Below are 23,862 nucleotides of genomic sequence, written 5' to 3' on the forward strand. Positions count from 1 at the left end.
AAATAGTGACCAAATGGATGACCTAGCAGCTGTTTTGAGCTATATCAAATTCCACGCTACAATGAAACAAACACTGCCTTTCTGAAGCAATGATGTGACGTGCCATGCAGCCTTTGATTCAATAGATATTAGATAACCCATATTTTACTCCATGCGTATGATATAATGTTGGCCCAAATGAAACATTCTGATCCCACTGAATAACACATTGTGGAGGAGAAGTGCATGTGGAGCCTGATCTAGAACAGGACAGAGACCATGCAGATTCTAAATCCTAATAGTTTTATGAAAAACGATATCAGTGGTGCTCAAACGTTTTGTCCAGGACCCCCATTAATTATATGTATTCGGCCACCGACCCCCCATCTGAAAATGTTTTGTGCCAGGGACGTTCAAAGATTTGCACAAATTGTCATGATTAAAAAAAAATTGTAGATCTACAATCTCATAGGGTGGCTACGGTGAGCTTGTAGATCTGTTCTTTATTGAATAGCTAAAGTATAAAATAGTGTTTAAACAAGTGGTTCAAATCTAAAGGGACACAGATGCGTTCCAGGTCTAAGGGCTGGGCTATACTGGGCGTGGAATTGGCTCCGCAAGACCACAACGGTTACGCTGCTACTATAATCAATGAAACAGCGGGTGCATGCGGTGCGCAGGCTGTGTGCAACGCTTGTGCTCGTAGTGCTTGTCTGCGGTACGGTTACGCAGTCCTTCAGAGGAAAAAAAAACATGATCAACTGATCAGTTGATGGTGTAGCCACCTAGCTACGTACGGTTCCTTCCTGTCCCCAGTGTAGCCCCCCCCTGTAACTGGGTTAACCCATTTAGACCTGAGACCAGATTCTACAAATCGATGTTTCGGTATTAGTGGTTCTCAAACTATTTCATGTCAAGGACCCCCAGAATGATACGGTATGCTTTCGGCCGCCGACCCCCATCTGAAAATATGTTGTTCCAGAAGCAAAGCGTTCGCTGTGAAAGAAAAAATATATAATATATATAAAAAATATATATTCAAAGATTTGCACATGTTTTTAAATGTAATAGCAGATTACAAGCTCGTAGCGCGGCACTTGGTGGCATGCTAGGAGCTTGTAGATCTGCTATTTTTTCAAACAGCTAAAGTATAAAATAGTGGTTAAAAGCTAAGCGGACAGAGATTCCCGGTCTTAATGGGTTAAGGTTACTATATGTCTGACACCAATTTCCCCTCGGCTATCATTAAAGTTTAATTACATCTTAAAAGAAAGCTTTCAGACTCGTGAAAATGTTCAGTCCCAGTTCACAGTAGATTTCTAACGACTGTTAACTCCAACTGCAGTGGGTCACTAAATACGGAGAAACAGATGCCGTGAATTATTTCACAAAGTTTGTGTTCGGGACTCAATTCAGGAAGTGTCATTAATTTGCTGCCATTCCCACACAGAGAGGTTTCAGTTAATAGGCTTTTAAATACCATGAATTTGATTGTTCAAACTTTATGGCTCTCATTTGTGCTTTTGCTCAAGTACTGTACATTAAGAATTCCGGGACCTTTTTTCCTTGACATGAAAATGTCCTTGAGAAACATGATGGGTTTTTCAAGGAAACTGTCAGGGTTTAGAAGACATTTGTAGAATGGTCCTCCGGTCTAAATGGATCAAGTAAAACCACCCTGCACACATCTGCTCATGGATCTGCTGTGTACATGTATTGTCCTGTAGCTGCATGTGTGTTCCCCACTTCCCACACAGATGTATATTGGAAGACAAATCGTTAAAAGTCCTCAAGAGATTTCCGCAGAGATTGGACGTGGAATAGATTTCTAAGACTCTTAATTGATGTCATCTTGGAACAGTGTGGAAGGATTTCTCAATATGTGTGATGATAATGTGGCTTTCGTAATATTCTCTTTGTGGTTACCTCAAACATGGAAGAGCAGTGGTGCGCGTGCGTGCGTGCGCGTGCGTGCGTGCGTGCGTGTGTGTGTGTGTGTGTGTGTGTGTGTGTGTGTGTGTGTGTGTGTGTGCGTGCGTGCGTGCGTGTGTGTCTTCTCTATGGGTGCATTGATTGTGGAAGGAAAGAAAGAGGCAACGATCCTGTCTGTATAGGCTAGGTACTGTGCGTACCTAGTTTTCTTGTGTTGCGTTGCACTATTTCTGACCAGCTAATATTGATATTTCCCTGTGTGTATTTTCAGTCGGACCAGCAGTATGCCAACAGTGTGGCAGACAACCTGAAGCGCCTGTGAGTACATATATAATATGATATACTGTGTACGTACTGTATATAAAATGACCTGTGTATACAGTTAGTCTAGATGGAAAGAGGGGTCCACGAACGAGGCATAGGGTGAAACCTGGTTTGGGTAATATGGGTAAGAAAGGCTTAAAAAGGAACCCCATGGGACATTATTTCAGCTTGGTACCTGGCAGAATCTTAAAATATACAGTTAAAAGATGAAGAAAAAACATACATAAAACGTTTTCAGCATCCCCCCCCCCCCCCCCCCCCACACTTAATTTGTCTCAGTAGGTTGTATGTTTTAGAGCTGACTTTGATGACAAACTCATATCCTAAAATGTAAACAAACATAACGTGTATGCGTGTGTTGAAAGGTTTGAGAGTGAAAGTGTCCCACTTGATTAAACTGCTGAGATACTGCAGTCACAGCATTTATCATTGTGAATAGCGGTGATCTAAGCTACTGAAGCAACACATGAAAGAATGGCTTGATTTTTATTCATACAATCATGCTGTTTGTTGTGCGAGAATGCATGTATGAAGAAAATAATGGCTCATATAGGCCTATGAGAATAGGACTATACAGCATCTAATGTCCAACAGGACATGCAGGAGTAGCGAGTATAGGGAGTGAGCAGGAGTGAGTAGGTGGAATGTGGCCGTGAGTCCCGCCTGCTTGATTCTTCCCAATCTGGGAACCCATCGGCAAAACAAGGAAATCTCTCAGAATCTGTTCTTGAGAGATTCCTCCGGACTCGCATTATAATCCTCTCCTCGTCGATTGGAGGCGAGACTATAGCGCGCGAGTGGAGTGAGCGAGTGTGGAAGTCGGGGTGTTGGACTTTGGCTGTACTGTACTGTACTGTACAAACCCCAGTGCACCTCCTCTGCTCTGCTGAGCTCACAATGCACAGAGCACTTCATCAGAGAAGCAAACAAACACGTACCGTATATATCCGCTATAGGGGATCGTTGGTCAACGGAGGATGTGTGTTCGTCCTTAATAACAACTGACAGTGCTTGTATTAGAATCCGCACACAGAAACAATACGCGGAATGGGAACTGTGTTGAATTGGGTATACGTATACGAATTCAGCTGAATTAGCTGAAATTGCAAAATGAAATATAGACTTATTTGCACGTTTATGAACATCGACATAATTATCCTATATTTGAAGGTGTATAGTGGTGTGGCCATTTCTATATTAGCAATATATTATGCACAAGCTTAGCATGTTGTGCAATAAGAATGCAAAGAACAGTACACTTTGAAAACCGGTTTCCAGTATTCGGATTGCAACAACAATTTACAATTAGGCAATTAGCACACACTCTTACCCAGAGGGAGAATGTACAAAATCTTAGTACAACAGTTGAAGTCTCAACCTTCCCACAAGCATCTGTTTGGGGGGAAGGGGGGGGGAGGACAATTTGACACAAACAAACAAACCATGATGATAATTCAAATAAGAGGTACCTTGCGGAATGCTCTGTCCACCATGTGTTTGTTTCAGCATTAACCCATTAAGACCAGGAACAGAGCTTTTAACGACTTTAACCATTATTTTAAACTCTAGCTGTTGAAAAATAGCAGATATTCAAGCTCACTCATCTACGAGCTTGTAGATCTGCTATTTTTGAAACATCGTGAAAAGGTGTGCAACTCTTTGAATATATTATATTCTTTCACAGCGGACGTTTTTTAACTCAAATCTTTGCTTCTAAGAGGGTTTCCTCATGGGGTCCTTGACATGAAATAGTTTGAGAGCCACTGACATACTGTAGAAACATAGGTTGTCTTAATGTGTTAAAGCAGTTTCCCTGTGTTGTTCTGTATGCACGTGTCCGTGTCCTCCTCGGGGGGGGTTAGCTAAGTCCACATTCATTCGGTGCGGACACGGCAGAGAGGCACCCGTGTGACTATGAATCTTCTAGTGTACATTTGAAAGCGTGTCCGTGTTTGTGTTGGGAGTCTAAGCAGCTTACTCCGCTGTTGCACGTCATGCTGCATAACGTACAGTACACCAGCGAAGATGTAAAATGTAGATTTTCATCCGAGCTGAAGTATACCGTGCTGCCTCTCTCTCCCTCTCTCTGATTTCCCCCCAACTGGTCCAGCGGCCCTGGTTCATTTGGATTTAGACTCATATCTCACTGCTTACATGTAACTCTCAGCATTCAGGGAGGGTCGTCTATAGCCTCCTAACACCTCGTCTGATTGCTTCTTAATCCAAGCCCACTCACTGCTGATGGCAGTGTCTGGGGATGTGGGGGGGGGGGGGGGGGGGGGGGGTGGGGCTGTTGGGGTACCGAAAAGAGGAAATGAGATGGATTACCATGCTGTTCTCATTCTAGGCTTCATATTTCTGTCTGTTCCTTCTGGCAGTATGAAGTCATGTTTGTGGTTTTTTTCGTGTCCATAGCAAGAAATTAAGTGTTGTCTGTCTGTCTGTCTGTATGTCATTCTGACTCTCTCTCTCTCTCTCTCTCTCTCTCTCTCTCTCGTGCAGCTACCCAGTGGAGATCGGGTCAGGTCTCTTAGAGGTCATCTCTCCATCCGTCCATTTCTACCCAGACTTCTCCCGCCTCAAAGAGTCCTTTGGAGACCCCAAGGAGAGGGTCAGGTAGGTTTTGTGTGTGTGTACACGTGCGTGGGTGCGTGTGTGAGAATGAAAGAAAGAGGGAAGTGCGTGCGTAACTGAATGGATGGAGTGACAGAAGGAAAGGTCAATTATGTGGAAAACAAACGAGTTTGGAAAAAAAGGGAAAAGCAAACTATGCAATCTGTCAGGCTCCAGTGGTAAACAAAACCCTTTGTCAGTAGAGCTCTATCTTGTGGCCCTTTTCCTTAATTTGGGGATTTAGTATTGTGTGAGAGGCGTTCCCGCTTTAAACTGACTATCTTATGCCACCACCTAAATCCTTAAAACACCTCCGCTATTACATTATGTATACAGTAGGTGTGGTTTGGGCGTTACGCAACTTAAACCAATAGGTACCATTGCCTTTAAGAGATCCATAAACCATCATGCCCTGGGTCTTGCCTGATGGAAGAGCAACGCGTGCTTGTCTTGGAATGCATTTATATTAGATACAGAGGGTTGTTTTGTGTGTCCAGTATCTGACTATCTGCCATCCACTCCTCGACCAACATAACCAAGTTGTTTCTTTTTTTATCTCCACCGCAACGGAACCATACTGTGTATATGCACCAAAAACACACGTCATTTCATTGACTCACAGCTGTGGAATCTGTAAACTTCGGTCTTTCATTTGGTATATAGATCGCGAGTGTACAGCCTCTCTATGAAACTATCTCTCTCTACGAAAAATCGGATTAATTAAACAGACTTGCACTGAACTATGGCGAAATCACATTGGAAATGACACCCATCTAGCCTTTGATTGCTTTTCATTTGGTTGACACAAGTATCAGCTACGTTACTGATTGTGGGGAATTGTACATTATTTTAATCCATTACATATTTGTTGCGTAATGGGGTGATAACTGAACGAGGGACTCGAGCACAATGCGCCTTGGCACAAATCAAAGAACTTCTTTCTTAGACAATTAAACACAACGAGCACAAGGAAATGACGCGGCTGATTATTGGGAAATTACAATCACAGAGATTTGTGGAGAATTAAGACCGAACGAGACCTCTGAGCTGTGAATGTTCTGCAACATCAAGTCATCAAGCCGAGGCAGCTCCAACTCGGGTCTCAGGAGCGCATTGTTTTATCAAATGGATTACGGGTGGTTTGAAGAGGCACTTTCTGTTGTCCTAAACCATAAGATAGCAAATATAGGGAAAGCGCATCAACACGCCTAAGTACAGACACACCTCCACCCGCAAATATAGGAGTCGGCAAAATGAGTGAGTCGTGTGGCCGCAAGTTTACACATAGTGGAAGCTCCTAAATGAGTAATTCACGGATAATATTTAATACTTGTGGGTAAGGCATGGCATACATTTGAGCCTATAGAGTGTGTGTGTGTGCGTGTGGGCGTTTGTGCGACGCTGTGCGTGTGTGCGTGCGTGCATGTGTGTTATCTTGACGTGATATACGTAGTTTGTTATGCATGTAGCCATGACAGGTGCTTTTTTATTTTTATGTATAGCATACATTGGAGAACTGAGACAATGGGAGCAGCAGAGGCGCTGCTGCGTTCTACTGCACTACTATTGACAGAGAAAGAGCTGAGTCAGAAGGCAAAGCTCTTGATATACATAGTGCTCACTCTTCGTTCCTACTCTCACCTGTGGTCATGGAATGTGGGTCATGTCCTCAGGAGGTAGAGCAGGTCGTCCAAGGATCCATGGGTCGAAGTGTCCTTGGGCAAGACACTGAACCCCAAATTGCTCCCGATGTGCTGGTTGGTACCTTGCATGGTTTCCTCCGCAATCGGTGTATGAATGTGTGTGTGAATGGGTCAATGAAATGCACTATGTATTGTAAGCGCCTTGGATAAAGGCGATAATATAAATGCACCATGTACCATTTACCATTTATGTCCGAAAGAACAAGATTGCACCTTAAAAAGCGGCTTCCCCCCCCCCCCCCCAGGAAGGTTGCTGGCATATATCCCCCTTAGGGATAGGTAAGAAGCTGTCATCCGTGAGCCAATTGAGGTGGTTCAGGAGTCTAGTAAAAAGACGCCTCCTGGGCGCCTCCCCAGGGAGGTTTTCCAGGCACGCCCAGCTGGGAGGAGATCACGGGCAGACCACGGACCAGATGGGAGGATTAATATTTCCCTGCTGGTCTGGGAATGCCTCAGGACTCCCCTGTTGCCTAATGTGGCCAAGAGAGAGTACTCTAAGTATTATCTGTTGGAACGGCTATACGGGAGCTCTAGAGACCCAACTCCCAACGAAGATGGATGGATGCAGGGTTAGATTTATACAATCTGAGTTTAGCTTTTTGTTAACCACTTAAGCCCTTTGTTGTATGACAAATTGTGAAATAGGAGATAAGAACTTGTTGTTCGTTTGTTTTTTTATTTATTTTTTAAATTAGCCATTGTTAATACTTTTTATGCCAGCTAGCATTAGCATTTATGACAGTAAGCTGTCCACGTTCACTTTAAGAGAATGATTTTGCCTGCCCCCCCCCCCCCCCCCCCCCACCCCACACACACACTCAGCACACACACTCTGCTATCATCAGTGCAACAGAAATGTTTACATGTCGGGAGGAACGCGGTACAAAGTCACAAATTAGATCCAAATTTTGGATGGCAGAAGATCCACCAAGGTCAGCTCTCCAAAATTCCGATTCATTGAGGTTTGAAAATCCTGTTTGTAACCCAGGTAGACGGTGGTCAGACTTTACGATCCCATAGCTGGAAGTGACGGGCGTTGCCATAGCAACCGGATCAATGCCAAAAGCTGCTGTGGGGCTCCTAAACCTAAACTTATTCCTAAACTTAACCTCAGTAAAACTATGCCTAACCCTATTCCTAACCTTAACCTCAGTAAAACTATGCCTAAACCTAACCCTATTCCTAACCTTAACCTCAGTAAAACTATGCCTAAACCTAACCCTATTCCTAACCTTAACCTCAGTAAAACTATGCCTAAACCTAACCCTATTCCTAACCTTAACCTCAGTAAAACTATGCCTAAACCTAACCCTATTCCTAACCTTAACCTCAGTAAAACTATGCCTAAACCTAACCCTTTTCCTAACCTTAACCTCAGTAAAACTATGCCTAAACCTAACCCTATTCCTAACCTTAACCTCAGTAAAACTATGCCTAAACCTAACCCTATTCCTAACCTTAACCTCAGTAAAACTATGCCTAAACCTAACCCTATTCCTAACCTTAACCTCAGTAAAACTATGCCTAAACGTAACCCTATTTCTAAACTTAACCTCAGTAAAACTATGCCTAAACCTAACCCTATTCCTAACCTTAACCTCAGTAAAACTATGCCTAAACCTAACTCTATTCCTAACCTTAACCCCAGTAAAACTATGCCTAAACCTAACCCTATTCCTAACCTTAACCTCAGTAAAACTATGCCTAAACCTAACCCTATTCCTAAACTTAACCCCAGTAAAACTACGTCTAACCCTAAATTTATTTCTAACCTCATTCTCTAAAACAAAATAAAGAATATAGAACCAGCGACGGTAACTGATACCACAAAAAATATCCCCACAGGCTCTAAAAACGAATTACCGGAGGGCAGGGTATCAAAAGTAGCTAATCGAACACAGAATGGATGGATGGATGGATGGATTTGTGTTGATGGCGCTCTGGTTGACATTCTGGTTTAATTATTGAGTATTCAGTTCTGTTACTCAAAGCTCTGCAGACTCCCCTCGCCACCAGTCCACATTCGTCACAGAGAGCAGACACATCTCTTCATCTTAAAGGTGGCCCTAATCACTTTCATTACACTGTAGTGGCCATTCTTCTTCCTTTGGTCTGTCGCTCCCTTTCCTTTGTTGCTACTGTATCTCTCTTCTTTTCTTCTCTCATGCTAATGTTCTTGCTTCTGCTGTACTTAGTCTGCGTACACGCACGCACATGCGTGCGCACACATACACACACACACACACACACGCAATCACACACACACACACAGTCACACACACACAGTCACGCACACACACGCGTGCGCGCCACCACCCACATCTCAGTCAGAGCCACCCGTAGAGGTCTTTGATGGCAGCAGTCGGGGAACCGAGTTAATGAGAAGAGTGGGAATAAAGAAGAGGTTGGATTAGCAGGATGAAAGCGCGGGTGTCGGTTATCATCATAGTTCAGCAACACATCACATGAAAGACAGAGATGATGATCAGCCACTACAAGACAGAGAGCCTATCACAGAGACTCACAGGGGGAGGGAGAGCTGCTCTGTGTGCACCACCACCACCACCACCACCATGCACACACACACACACACACACACACACACACACACACGCACGCACGCGCCAGTACAGCACCAGTATAGTACCAGTACAGCATGTGTTCACATACAGTATGTTTGGCAGAAACCTTGTATTTGCTTCACCTTTTATGTTCTTTATTAATTAATGAATGACCTAGTACTACAGTATATGACATCTCTGTCTCGCTTGCATACGTGAGTGTTGCGCCACGGCCCCCGGGCCAGGTGTGCTGCGTGAACACCTGGCCACGGCCCACGGGCCAGGTGTGCTGCGTGAACACCTGGCCACGGGCCAGGTGTGGCCAGGTGTGAACAGGTGCAACAGCTTTTGGAGACTGTGTGTGTACATGTAAGCGGAACACACAGTACGTATATGGGATGGTTTGTTATGCAAGGACATTATACTGTAACGTGCACCGTGACTGTATTATTTAAGTGGAGCAACGGTTACTGGATGTTGCGCAAGAACATTTTTGCACCGGTTAAACGTGTGTGACGTGACTGTGTGTGACTGTGTGTTGAATTTGATACTGATCTCTTGAGCCCACATCCCTAACATTTTAGTCTAGTTTTTTATTTGTTGACGAAATTGCCAGTATATTCAGTGGGAAAAAAGGCAGACGACGAACATGTTTCGCCAAAGTTTTAGTCGACAAAATCAACACTGTGTGTGTGTGTGTGTGTGTGTGTGTGTGTGTGTGTGTGTGTTTATCAGCTCCAGTAATGAGAGGGAGGGTGCAGGGCAGTAACAGTAGCGACTTTAAGCAACGACGGCTACGGCAGTCGGCTCCGGCAACCGGAAATGAATCGGTGCTCGATACATAAACCTGCTCTCCGTCACAGCCCTTTCTACTACTGCAGAACCTACACTTACACGTAGTGTAATAGTTATATAGCTGTCATACATTTACACCGATTGCTCCATCACCTCTCTTATGCTGTGTGATGTGTTGGCACGCTCTGACTGAAGAAATAACACTAATACCAAATGCGTCACAGCTCACGTACTTCCGCCTAGCGGAGCCGTCCTGAAACCAGCCGTTGCTTAAAGTCCCTAGTAACAGAGGGAGGGTGCAGGGCAGTAACAGCCATAGACATACAGTATATAAAGGCTAGATGGCTCTAGTTCACCCGGAGGCCATCTTGCTTCGGGACTATACAGTACAGTATGTTCAATGGCAGCTCAAACAAAAACAGTCATAACTCGCTCAAATCTTATAATATTTTTTTATATGAACGTCGTATAAAAGCGTATAAGTATGCGGACGTCTCTGACGTTTATAACCAACCAAACCATTTGCCATCTAGCTTTCTTATATATATGCATGGTAACAGCTCCCTAGGCGTCTCCAGGCCACTGTCAGACTGCCATGGCTAATTCATGAGGCTCCGCAATGCACTCCGCTGCTTAACTAGCCACGCACACACACACACACACACACACACACTACTAAATGAACGCACAGTCACATACGCAAACAAACACATGAGCATTGAGCACGCGTGCACACAAGCGTGCATAGATTAATATGAAAGGTATGCACTTGATGTATTCTGTGCAGATCAGACGTGCACGCACACACACACGCACACACACACACACACACACACACACACACACACACACGCACACACACACACACACACACACACACACGCACACACACACACACACAGACACACACACACACACACACACACACCGCTATGTTTAATATGCACGTGCTATACAAGCGTATTGGGGAGAGGAGAAGAGACTGAGAAGAGTGAGAGATTGGAAATCAATAGCTGAGAAAGGAAGAAACAGAGAGAGAGAGAGAGAAATGTTGTAGCTATAATGTACAGTACAATGAAATTGAAAGAGGGCTTTCTTAAATTCCGTTTATATGAAATGAAATATGCCAGGGCTCTGTTCTCTGGCTGCAGGCTGAGGCCGCTTCCTTCCTGCTGCCCCAACTCATTATATCCCCTCTCTGTTGCTTCAGAGGAGGACCTCTACCTGTCATCCACATAACTGAGCCAGGGAGCTTCTAAACCAGACCACATGAAAGGAAAAGATTGGCAGGAGCCCTAACAGCAGTACAAACACGACTAGAGAGAGCAGAGGATATACAGTGGCTACAGTCGGCTAATTGGCGGTGCTACTGTTTGCCGCCATGGCTGTTGAGAACATTTTGTACTGTGTTGTATTCACTTTTTAAGCGGTGCACACCGCTCCAATGACTGGCTGCGTGTGTCCCTATGTATGTTTGGAGTGATCAGCTGTAATACCGCTGGGTAACAGACCTGTTGTCACGGGATGACAGAAATGACAGCATTCTTCTTCTGACCACAGTCAAACCACTCTGTGCAGTTCAGGTCCTTAATTAAACCAGGCAGTGGTGGCTCAGAGCAAGGTTATAATAGTTTTTTTTATAGTGGGGGGGCAGGGTTCTTGAAGACTCATACACTGAGTTGGCAGTGCCCGGATTTGAACCCATGACCTTATGGCAAGAGCTCTGCTGTATTGAGTATTGGCACTTCCAACGGGTCTAGTGTGGTAACAAGAAGTATATGTTCCCGCATGAAGTCGTTCGGCTTGGTTTCCTCACTCTACCTACCGGGGTAACTTAAGGACATAAGTTACCTTCTGGTGGTACAACCCCCTCCTGGAGGATATGTAAATCAGTTTCAGTTTAAGTGCAAGGCGAATGTGACCAAACCCTTAGTCGATAATTATCCCACCTCTTAACCCATTCCGAACGGGAACCCATTTTGGTGTTATAGCATCATGTTATGCTTTAGCTATTGAAAAATAGCAGATCTACAAGCTCATAGCGCGCCACCGAGTGGCGCGCTACGAGCTTGTAGGTCTGCTATTTTTGAAAAATCGAAGAACGACTGACATTTTTAGAATCTGATCTCAGGTCAGAATGGGTTCATCAGACCAGTGTGTGTCCAGTGGAAACCTCGTATGAATCTGATCTCAGGTCAGAATGGGTTAATGTGTGTCTGTCCTTGGCGTTGCAGTGGAAAAGTGGTCCTGGGTACCCAGGCAGGTTCTACTACAGTCACTCCAATTTCACCACCACAGTTACTGTAATTGCATTCCCGGGAACTTCCTGTCCTGACCTAAATTGGCCGTCTGATATAAACCACCTCATCTACCTGGCAAAAATAAAACCAGCAGTGCTCAATGTATGCTCCGTCGGAATACTGGAGAACTCGGGTCGCCGACTGTTCTTCATCTTTGCCGAGATTTCTTCCCCTTTCGCCGACTCTTCGTCACTTTCCGGTCCGAGTTCTGTCTGAGAACTCGGACGGAAAGTGACGAAGAGTCGCCGAAACGGGAAGAAATCTCGGCGCTGGAGCGCGCATCTAGCTACTGCATGATGATCATGCACGCTGATCAGACAGCAGATCAATAAAAGCATGCAAAAGCATGGACCGCTACTTTGCATTCATATTCATGTCATATTTACAGTACTACGGCCTTCACAGTGTGTGTGTGTGTGTGTGTGTGTGTGTGTGTGTGTGTGTGTGCCAGGAGGCGGTGTGTGTGTGTGTGTGTGTGTGTGTGTGTGTGTGTGTGGTGGGTGTGCGCGCGCGCACAAAGTGACCTCACAATCTCCGATCATCTTAATATATTTATATACGCTCCAAAAAGCGTTCATATTTTGCGGGACAGACGGATGAGGAGCAGAAATGAAGCGCCAGCATATCGATCCATTTATCACCACGGAGAGCGCCCTGGATGAGGAGATACGAGTCATTCATGGGAGTCAATGACAAGCTAATAGTTGCACAGAGCATTAGCATACGGCAAGCGAAAAGCGAAATGCCAAAAAAACAAATAGGAATCATTCTGAATATTCTTATCTCGCCCCGTGTCGTTTGGACGTCGCTAGGACGTCCACAGACGAACGCACCTCTCGGTTCCAATCCTTATGACGTTTCCAGACGATTTATGTACTAAATGTGCGCGCGCGTGTGAGAGGCACGCTAAACTGTCAACACTTCTCACATGCCATTAGCAGTATTATGTTTAATCACAACAACGTCACGTTTACTTTAGCTTAGCTCCTCAGTGTTAGCGTCTTCTGCATTGTTAGCGTTGCTATTCAGATGTAATTCAGTCAGGAAGTAGACAGCTATTTTTCTGGTTTGGGTTTGTTTTGGTTATCGTCGTTAGCACAGTAGCTAACATTCAGAAACTTGCAGCTGCAGCTGCTGAAAGTGCCCCGAAACGTGGAGAATAAGCGTTGCTATTCAGATGTAATTCAGTCAGGAAGTAGACAGCTATTTTTCTGGTTTGGGTTTGTTTTGGTTATCGTCGTTAGCACAGTAGCTAACATTCAGAAACTTGCAGCTGCAGCTGCTGAAAGTGCCCCGAAACGTGGAGAATATTCGGCAGAATCTTAAGAAGATTCGCCGCGCGACGACTCTTCTTCAGATTCTGCCGAATATTCTCCACGGTTTGCCGACTTGTCTTGAGAAGTCGGCAAAAAGGGTAAATCCGCCGAGTGTTCTTGTTACCCTCCGTCGCACGTTGAACATACAGTAGATCTACAAGCACGTTGAACATACAGTAGATCTACAAGCACGTTGAACATACAGTAGATCTACAAGCACGTTGAACATACAGTAGATCTACAAGCACGTTGAACATACAGTAGATCTACAAGCACGTTGAACATACAGTAGATCTACAAGCTTGCAATGCTCGATCGGCTATTTTTGGCGTGCAATTAATGCAGTCGTACAGCGAAGTATAAAACAGGCATAGGGTTCAACATTAATACCTAACTGAAGTCATGTATTTGTGAAAGTCCTATATTATATTATATTATACAAGTATATTCTGTGCTGTATTGTTGTTTTTTACGCTTTGCTGCCCCCACTCAACCTCCCTCTCGCTCTCTCTCTCGCATGCACGCACTCACACGCACGCACGCACACACACAAAATAAATAGCTTCTCCCCCCCCCCCCCCCCCCCCCCCCTGTTAAAATGCGGCAGCCGGCAGCAGAATATGAAGTGTCGGTGTCACCGAAGTGGTGAGGAGGAGCTGCTGTGCACAAAACTCTTTTCACTGTTTATTAACCACAACTGCAGAATGGGGGAGGAGAGAGAGAGACAGAGGGAGCACTAAGAGCACGGTTGGATAGAAAGGGAGGAGAAGAATTGATGGCAGGAGCGAGGAAGGGTATATGGCTGGGTGGGTGGGTGGGGGGGTCTAGAGGGGAAACGAGGGTGGGAGGAATGGAGGAACAAGACAGGTTATGTTTCTCAGGCACGTGCAAGAAATGTTTACGTTCTCCACGGTTGTGCTTTTCTTTCTGGGAGGAGGAGGTGTTGTTTGTTGGGCATGATGGAAGATCTGCTGCAATGCCTCTCGCTGGGAGTGCAAATGGAATAAGGAGAGGAGTCTAGAGGAAGGTGGAAGGGAGAGGAGATGGTGATTGGAAGGAGAGAGAGAGAGGCTGTGACGTGACAGGAGGGCAATGGGATATAAAACGGTTAACCACTTTCACACTTTAGTTGTCTTTATTATAGTGTTCATATTGTTAATAGTGTTTACTTGTAACATACGGTAGTTGCTGGCAGTGATTTCCCAGGCTATGGGATGTACTGGTAGCAGGAACTGAGGATCAAAAGAGGCGCACGTCCATTAAAACCATTAAACCATTTGAAATGTTTTATAGCCATTTTAAACTTAATAAAACAAAATAAAAGTTTGCACACTCACTGTAGCTCCCTTTCTGCATATTCATTTTTTGGTACCACTCACTGGGCTGATCAAGTCCACTCAGGTGGTACCAAAGAATAAACATGCAAAAAGGGAGCTAGTCGGCTAGAGTGCGCAAACTTTTATTTTGTTTCTACGGTAGCATGAACTCTCATAATAACATTGGTAACGCAAGCTCCACCAATCATAAACGTTGCTGCTACATATTGGATTATGGGTAGTGGATATAGTGATATCAACTCCATGCCATGGTGACACAAATTAAACACGTTCTTCTTTAAACTAGATTGATTGTATACATGTGGCTTCTACAGGAGCATACAGTATAGCATTGTTTTACAAACAGGGCACTTGTGGTAAGTCTACATTGGTATTGTTATGACATTATCGCTACATTATGGAGAAAATAAGCTCTATTATGATCTGCATCCTCTAGCACAGTGATTCCCAACATTTTACATTCCAAGGACCCCCATTTGATATATATTTTCTGTGGGACTGCGCTATGCAGTATGCTGTGGGATAAAATGTCGTACACTTCCAGAGTTACAGACCTGTAAGGGTCCTTTTCGTTCATAATGATCAATAATTTCACTGGAGACTCCGTGAAATAGAGGGTATGCAAGTGACACCATCATCATACCCGGACGTTATGCAGGAACGAATGCCTACTGAGTGGCAAAAAGCCCCGACTTTCTGGCCTTTCCAAACAGAAAAGTCTGATTGCATTAAACAACGTTAAACTCACTTTGCCACTCTATTTGACACTCATTTTATGGATGCTCATACCCTCTGGGGGTCTGGGAGGAACCCATGTCAAGAACCACAGCTCTAGCATATCTCCACTCATTCTTAATTTCTTAACGCTCTATGCTCCATATTATGCTTCGTGTTCTGCTGTCTGCTGGTGGCGCTTTAACCCATTCTGACCTGAGATCAGATTCATACGAGGTTTTCACTGGACACACACTGGTCTGATTAACCCATTCTGACCTGAGATCAGATTCTAAAAAATGTCAGTCGTTCTTCGATTTTTTCAAAAATAGCAGACCTACAAGCTCGTAGCGCGCCATTCGGTGGCGCGCTATGAGCTTGTAGATCTGCCGTTTTTCAATAGCTAAAGCATAACATGATGCTGAACACCAAAATGGGTTCCCGTTCAGAATGGGTTAATAACCTCAAGCAACTAATAAATTGTTGTTGTCGGTTTGTTTCAAGTGGGTATTTATAGCAGTGTCTCATTCAGACGTGTGTGTTAAACTACACTTCACTGCATTTCCCAGTAAAGATGCACACATCAAACTAATCTGTGCTAATGGCTCCCAGATCAACCGGAGGCAGAGAAATCAATGGCATATGAACAAACAAGCCAGACAAATTCATGTCTCACTTTATTACACAGGGGTTTGAGAAACTACATACTCTACTGTACTGTTGGTGTTGCATATAAGAAAGTATGTATAGTATGGACCGCTAAAGCAAAAATACTGACTGTTAAATTAAACTGTGAGAGTTATAGCCACTGGTGTCTCTATTTTGGGTATGTCCTTTTAGGAGAAGATCTTTAAAAAACAATCTGAAACTAGCAGACATTCAAGCTCACAAAGCATTGTGATGCGTTCTCTATATAGTGATCTATTTTTGAATAGCTGTGTAGTGTAAGTGGTCAAATTACAGGATTTTAGATTTTAAGCCTATACAGCATGTGCAACAATGAGATTCAGTTTTTAAAATAATAGAGGCTATGCGTGTGACAAACAAACACTTTCTGGCCTTAACATAACAGCCCATACATCCAAACAGAATCCCAAATCTGATTGCATAAACAATGTTAAACTCACCTTGCCACTCACTTTGTGCATGCATGCACAATATACCCTCTATATATAGTGACCAGGCACACACAGAACGTAGCATGAGAGCTGGAGTCACACTTAAAAATCATGGCGCCCACTTTGTACCCTTAGAGTATGTATGAATAGAGACGGCAACTGAGGTCTCCTCCCATCCACTTGCATTAAGTTGCTCAAAAGATGAGCATGAGGCGATTTCACTCCTCCTTCCGGGTAGGAACAGAGTGCATTCTGGGATGGATCTGCCCCAAACACATGAACGCGCTGCCGTTGACTATCATCGCACGCGTTCACGTGCGTTCACGTATGAAGCAGCGTTCACGTGTCATCGTGAACGTGCACAATGATAGTCAGCGGACTGTACCCCACTATAGCATTCATTCTGGAAACCACAGGCTAGACCGGCCGATCTAGCGCCACATACGGGAGGGGGAAATAAGAAAAAAGGTGTAACGCAGAAACCTGTGGCCTGTAGAATGATGTTACCATCGGGTGCATCGCTGTTTGATGACGTTGACGTTGTGTATTATATTAACTGTACGTTGTACGTACAATATGTGAAGACATTGAGGGTGGGATAATAAGCCTAAACCCTTGGCAGAGTATTTATGAATAGTCTGTGGAAGTGTGGAGGCAAGTGGGGGGTGATGGTAAGCTCAGCCCTATAGCAACCAGACACCACGTCAACCCTATTCTTATTCTGGCAGTATAAGATTAGAGAGTGTTCAGGGCAGATGGTCCAACTTTTATTTTGTCGGATTGCTGTCCTGCTCTGTGGCCCCGTATAAAGTCACTATTTTCATTGTTCTGTTAAAAGCACTTGAAGGATACATGTTTAGTTACTTGAATAAATTAGCAAACCAACTCTGTTTTAAAACGACACTCCTCCGGTGCCGTTTGATATGAATCCTGCACTTAGCATATCAATCTGTTTACTCTGTTCAGAACGCCATGCCTTGAGCGCCCGCTCCCCGCCCACGGACTAAACAGTGAATATCATTTTCAGAGGGTGATAATGAAGGTCAGGTGGAGCTCCTTTTCTCTTCCCCCTTTCATGACAACGCCAGGCCCAGGAAATAATTCTTTATGCATTTTTCCCGGGTGCAGGTCTTTTTTCCGACAGCATATTGATCCGAAACCTCAATCCTAACCTAACCCTAACCGCAAGCACGGGAGCAGCGCATGTCGGACCATCGCTTTTTCGCATCGCAGCGAATGTCCCCCCGCTGCGGATCGGATCGTTGCCCCGTCGGCTAGAATGCTGTCGGAAAAAAGGCCGCCTCCCATTTTTCCCATAGACATTTCAAAATGTATTTATTTAAAGACCTTTAGAGAGCGTCGTACAAAGCCAACTGGAGTTGTGACAAATCATGACAACAAACAATTTTTTTTGGGGCCGAACAAATAATTAGAAAGAAGAAAAAAACGGCAGGTTACAACACTTTTTTTTGTTGTTTTTCTTCTTTGTAATTATTTGTTTGGTCCAAAATATTGTGTGTGTTGTCATGATTTGTCACAACTCCAGTTGGCTTTGTACGACGCTTAAAAGGTCTTTAATAAATATTTGTTTGAAATGTCTATGGGAAAAATGCATTGGGAATTATTTCCTGGGCCTGGCGTTGTCATGAAAGGGGGCGGGACTGGGCCTGGCGTCGTCATGAAAGGGGGCGGGACTGGGCCTGGCGTCGTCATGAAAGGGGGGCGGGACTGGGCCTGGCGTCGTCATGAAAGGGGGGCGGGACTGGGCCTGGCGTCGTCATGAAAGGGGGGCGGGACTGGGCCTGGCGTCGTCATGAAAGGGGGGCGGGACTGGGCCTGGCGTCGTCATGAAAGGGGGGCGGGACTGGGCCTGGCGTCGTCATGAAAGGGGGGCGGGACTGGGCCTGGCGTCGTCATGAAAGGGGGGCGGGACTGGGCCTGGCGTCGTCATGAAAGGGGGCGAGACTGCGACGCTCTATACTGGCTCAGTGTATATTAATATATATTATAATATCCATCCCTGTGTTCCCTTTCTCAATACAGAGTGGTGGAAAAAGTACAAAATTTACTTAAAGTACAAAAGTATTGACATAAAAATGTACTTAAAGTATACCACAAATTAAAAGTACTCATTGTGCACCATCGTTCCATTTGAAGTTATTAAATGTATACAAAAATAGCCGATCTACAAGCTCACAATGCGTCGCATTTTCAAATGGCTGAAATGTATATAGTGCTGAAGTGGGTAATGCATGTTTTTTTTTTAAATAATAATCAAAATCTACAAAGTAACTAGTAACTAAAGTCTTCAAATATATGTAGTGAAGTAAAAGTACAATATTTGCATCTGAGGTGCGCAGTGGAGTAGATGTATTAGAAATTGGAAAGTACAGTACAAATACCTCAAAATTGTACTTAAGTAGGCATACTTGACTACATTACTGAGTACTTACTGTAGTTACTTTTCCACCACTGTCAATAGATGTGTGTCACACTGCTGGGTCCTTTTGTCTGCGGTACAATAGTGCTGATCTGTGTCCGTGGATGATGCAGTGGTTAAGATAATTGCATCCGGAATCAAGCGTGCTCCTGCAAGGCAGGCATATGGTCGCTCGCTTCAAATCCTGCAAGAGTGCTCCCTCTGTGTCGGAGCCTGTGCTGTCAATCTGTGCCCGTCTGTCCCTGCATGGCGCTGTGAAAAAACAGAAAAGGGTAGTGAACTGTGCAATCTCCTTTGAAGTGAAATGCTGTCATTGCACCTTCAACCTTTGAAACAGTGGTAGAAGTTCACACACACGCAAACACACTCGCGCACACACACACACACACACACACACACACACACACACACACAGAAACACAGTGTGTGTGTGTCTCAGTCGGGGACACTCATTTCACACAAATCACATACACGCACACACTTGCGCGGTTAAGATTAAAGCCAGCGGGTTTGGGGCTTCTTCTAAATCACGACCGCCTTTGATCGATTCGGCCCTGTGAGCCATGTCCTCGTCACCCCACACTCCCCCCCCCTGCCCCCCACCACCTCCTCCTCCTGCCTGTGTCATTTGTCAGCGTAGCCTCTCAGTATGGACAACGGGAGAATGAGACGTCGCTCTTTATTGATCAACCCGCAGACGTAGGGTTGGTGTGTGTGTGTGTGTGTGTGTAGGTATGTGTGTGTGTGTGAGTGTGTGTGTGTGTGTGTGGGGGGGGGGGTGGTGTAAGGGGTTCTGTTAAAGAGGAATGGGAGCAAATACTGATTTTGTAGTTTGTTTTCCTTTACAGGTTATACAAACGGGTTTAAAACACGTACTAACATCCCGACATGCAACAGTCCTGTGGCTCCCGGCATGTGTGGCCGGTTAAAACTCGCCCGTGGCATCCCTGTGAGGTTAGGGTTTGGGGTATAGGGTGTCGTACTAATGCCTGTCGGACTGTTAGTATATCGGACCAGACACATGCTCCCCACTGACGTAAGGAATGCACCCCTGAAGCTAATCAAATTCATAATGGGTGTGCTAGATTTACAGTAGGTGTGCCAGCATGCAAGCATTGACCAGTTGTCAACAGTGGCACATTGACACATGTAAATCAAACGCAACCATTGTTAATTGTATTACAGTAGCTGCAGCTGCGCTCTTCATTAAACTAAGAACACATTCCTATTCACAATTGTGGCCAGGAAAAGGCAAGGCCTTTTGAGGGAGAGGGAGATTTCATATGGAGACGGCCATATATGGAGTGTGTCACGAGGTGTGGCGGACTGGCGGGAAATGCAGGTTTTCTTAGTAAACTGCATGAAACATAGTAAACACAAAACACAGTGTTTGAAAGAGTATAATCAATAGATCAACACAATAAAACATGAATGTAACCATGCATTACTGTAAAGACTAGAAAGACAAATACGGTAGACAAACTAACTATCATCACAGTGCACAGAACCTAGCTGTTGTTACCCTCTCTACCTGTACAGAAACAAATCACACCCGTGTGAAGTGAGGGGCGCTCTTATCATCGTACATCATCATGCATCATCTCATACTGGCCCATCAGAATGCCTGTTGCCTGTGCTTGGTTAGCTGATTTGCTCGTTTACATATGACGTCATTTCTCCGTTCATCATCAATGGCAAAACTTGAGACGGGCGGGGACAAAATTTAGCAGACATTTGACCGGAATTCTCTCACTGCGGTCAATGGCAAATCTCGAGACGTGTGGGGACAAAAGCTGTTTATATAGCAGGGGCATAGCGCCCCTGACCACAAAATCAGCCTAGAGTGTTATTCCCCTTTAAGCTAAGTGGTGGCTGTTTTAGCTGCAGTGCGGTTTGCTGTATGTTTGGATATGTTGAAGGACAGTCTGAGTGTTGGTGGTTTTGGCTGCTGTTACACTGAATGATTGAGTGTTGTGTCTAGCAGGGCCCAATATGCAGAGGTCTTTGTAGCAGGGCCCACTCCTCTATATGAAGAGGTCTTTGTAATGTAGAGGGATGCAGAGGGAGACGGTTAAAGGAGAATTCCGGAGTAGCCGGTTGCTTACCAAATTCTGATGTTAATATATCTATTAACCAGTAGTAGAGGCGGGGGGGGGGGAATAACTTCATACCGAGCACTCCGACGGGTCTATTTCTAAATCACGTATTTTGATTGCTCGACAATATTTATTTACAATTTATAAGACGAAAAACAAAACAAATAGTGTTGTCTCCTGACTTTCTTTTCTTCTTTCTAATGATTTGATCGGCCCAAAACATTGTGTTCATTGTCATGATTTGTCACGATCAGAGTTGGCTTTGTCCGCGGCGTAACCGTCTTTAAATAAATTAAATAAGAAGTGCCGATGGGAGAATGCATTGGGGTTTCATTTCCTGGGCCACTCGTTTTTCTGAAAGGGGGCGGGACTGTGGCGCTCTATATCCCAACTCTTATAAAGAAACTTGAAACTTCAACCTTTCTCTCTTCCTCCAATATTTGCATCCGAGTCATGTTGTCCGCTCAGGCTTGGCATGTCGTCTCTCTTTTGTTCAGGCTTTTCTTTTTAGTCTGGCTCTGTTTTCATTCCTCCTCACTCCGTCAGGGGATGGGAGCGCTGCTCAGTGAGGGATAAAAGTCTGGTCTTGTTGCTGGTCGCAGGACTCTGTGCTTCATAATGCATGAGGAAAGGGACCCGACAGGTAAACATAGGCAAGGAATAGAGCCATGCAGTTTGACAGAGGCTGTGCAGATGAAAAGAGGATATACATTTTTGTTTTGTTTTGTGCTCTAGCTTAGTTCAATAGTAAAAATGTCTGCACTTGCGTGGGGGACCCGGGTTTAAATCTTGTGTAGGACATAAAAGTTGGAAGTTACACACACATTGCACTGCATCTCTAATGTACGTGGTTCAAATGTGTTTGTTCACACTATTCACATTGTTACACTGATTACATGTACAGTACAGGTAGCATAGGGGTTCAATGTTTTGGTCGACCTAGCCTCGGAAACCCAGACGTTTTTATTTCCAGGGAGGAAAAAAAAGTCTGGGTCCACTTCAATTTGGCATAGAGTAGTGCAAACGTCGCTCACTCTCTGCTGATTTATGATCGTCTGCACCTTTGTTAAATTGACACACACACGCACACACTGTGCTGCCTATGCCATAAAAGCATAGGTGAGTTCCAGGCTATGATCGAACTAACTTCGAACTTGTTTGGTTTATTAAAGAATAAGGAATGGGGAATGGCAGTTGAGGCTCAGGGCGCAGGGTGAAGTTGCTGGCTCCATTGCAGGAAGTCTTCAGGCTCCATTGAATCCCCCTGTGGTGTGTGTGCGTGCGACGTGTGTGTGCGTGCGACGTGTGTGTGTGGGGGACATACGTTGGGAAATTGCTTTGGGACATGCAGGTGTGATTATTGTTCTAACTGAACTGTTATGGAACTTAATATGTTGTGACAACTGCTTTAGCTGGTGATGTGGTATGCATTTCTATTAAGTTGTCTTATTGGTTGTCTTTTAGATAATGTAAATCACACACACACACACACACACACACACACACACACACACACACACACACACACTCACTCACTAAGTAATATTTCTGTTTTGAAGTGATATCATATTTTGAAAATAAAACATCATATCTGTGTGAAATGAGGCACGCTCTTTTTTAATTTATAATATTTATTTTATTTGGAAAAAGCAGTACAGTATAGACAGCATTTCTCCTAGATATATACAAGGACACAAGTGCAATTCCCAGGATAATCTTTTTTCCACCCCTCTGCCCTCCCTCCCCCCCTCCAAGTAACTCCATCTCCAATGTCTCTGTATAATCCTCACTTTCTTCAGATGGACTACATATGGCATCAAGTCAACACTTAACAGGGGCAACAGGGCGAGGCACGCTCTTATCATCAAACCTCATTACACATGCCCGTGCTCAGCCAATCAAATCATCAGAAATGTCATTCAGGTCTGGTCTCGGGTAGCTAGGAACTTATCTGAAATATTTGCAATCGAGGTACCATGTCTCCCTCAGATTTCTTTGTTAAATGATGACTCCACACTCTCACTACCAGTCATTTAAAAAAAGTATTCTTTGCTGGAACTACTGCTGCAAAAACTCTCCTTGTGTCTAGATGGAAACCTCCTCATAGTATTTTGGTTAAAAAAAATGGAAAATACTATTTCTGAATGTATTAGGGTCGGAAATATCAATTGCGAGAGCTAATGGAGTTCCAATCAAGTCATCGCTCTTGGGTGATCAGCCAATCATCAGCCAATGTTTGTGTTCACACAGACCCACAAAGCCTCAAAAAGAACAGCACCATGTCCTCCACTTACGTAAATGTAATTAGAGCAATATTGTGTACTATACCATCTTCATATCGTATTGTACACTATACAGAAGAGTGTTGTGCCGGTGTTGGCCCTGATGACCAATAACCTCGGTGACACTAAAATGCTATTCATGTTTAGAACAGTGCATAATAACCTCACTCAAAACCCACCTCTTCAGGATAGCTTTCCCCAGCTGAGGTCTGGTTAGGATGTGTGTCTCCCCCCCCCCCTTCCCTCGTTTATCCTTTTATCTTTTTAAACCCTGTATCTGTTGTTGAATCTGTTTTGTTTTGCTTTGTTTTTTTCTTAATAAAGTCTGTTCCTAGTATGTAAAGCGCTTTGG

The 23,862-nt window shown here is 44.4% G+C and overlaps 1 protein-coding gene across 1 annotated transcript in view; it reads left to right on the plus strand.

Annotated features, from left to right (window-relative positions):
• The window catches only part of mgat4b (alpha-1,3-mannosyl-glycoprotein 4-beta-N-acetylglucosaminyltransferase B), a 183,262-nt gene that overhangs the window by 112,420 nt on the left and 46,980 nt on the right, over window positions 1–23,862 (plus strand). The window contains exons 5-6 of the mRNA XM_080773691.1: window positions 2,183–2,229; window positions 4,738–4,851. Coding sequence (XP_080629817.1) covers window positions 2,183–2,229; window positions 4,738–4,851 — 161 coding nt within the window. The remainder of the gene's footprint in view (window positions 1–2,182; window positions 2,230–4,737; window positions 4,852–23,862) is intronic.

Source organism: Protomyctophum bolini (genome assembly GCF_963924005.1).
Source record: "Protomyctophum bolini genome assembly, chromosome: 10".
NCBI classification, from domain to species: domain Eukaryota; kingdom Metazoa; phylum Chordata; class Actinopteri; order Myctophiformes; family Myctophidae; genus Protomyctophum; species Protomyctophum bolini.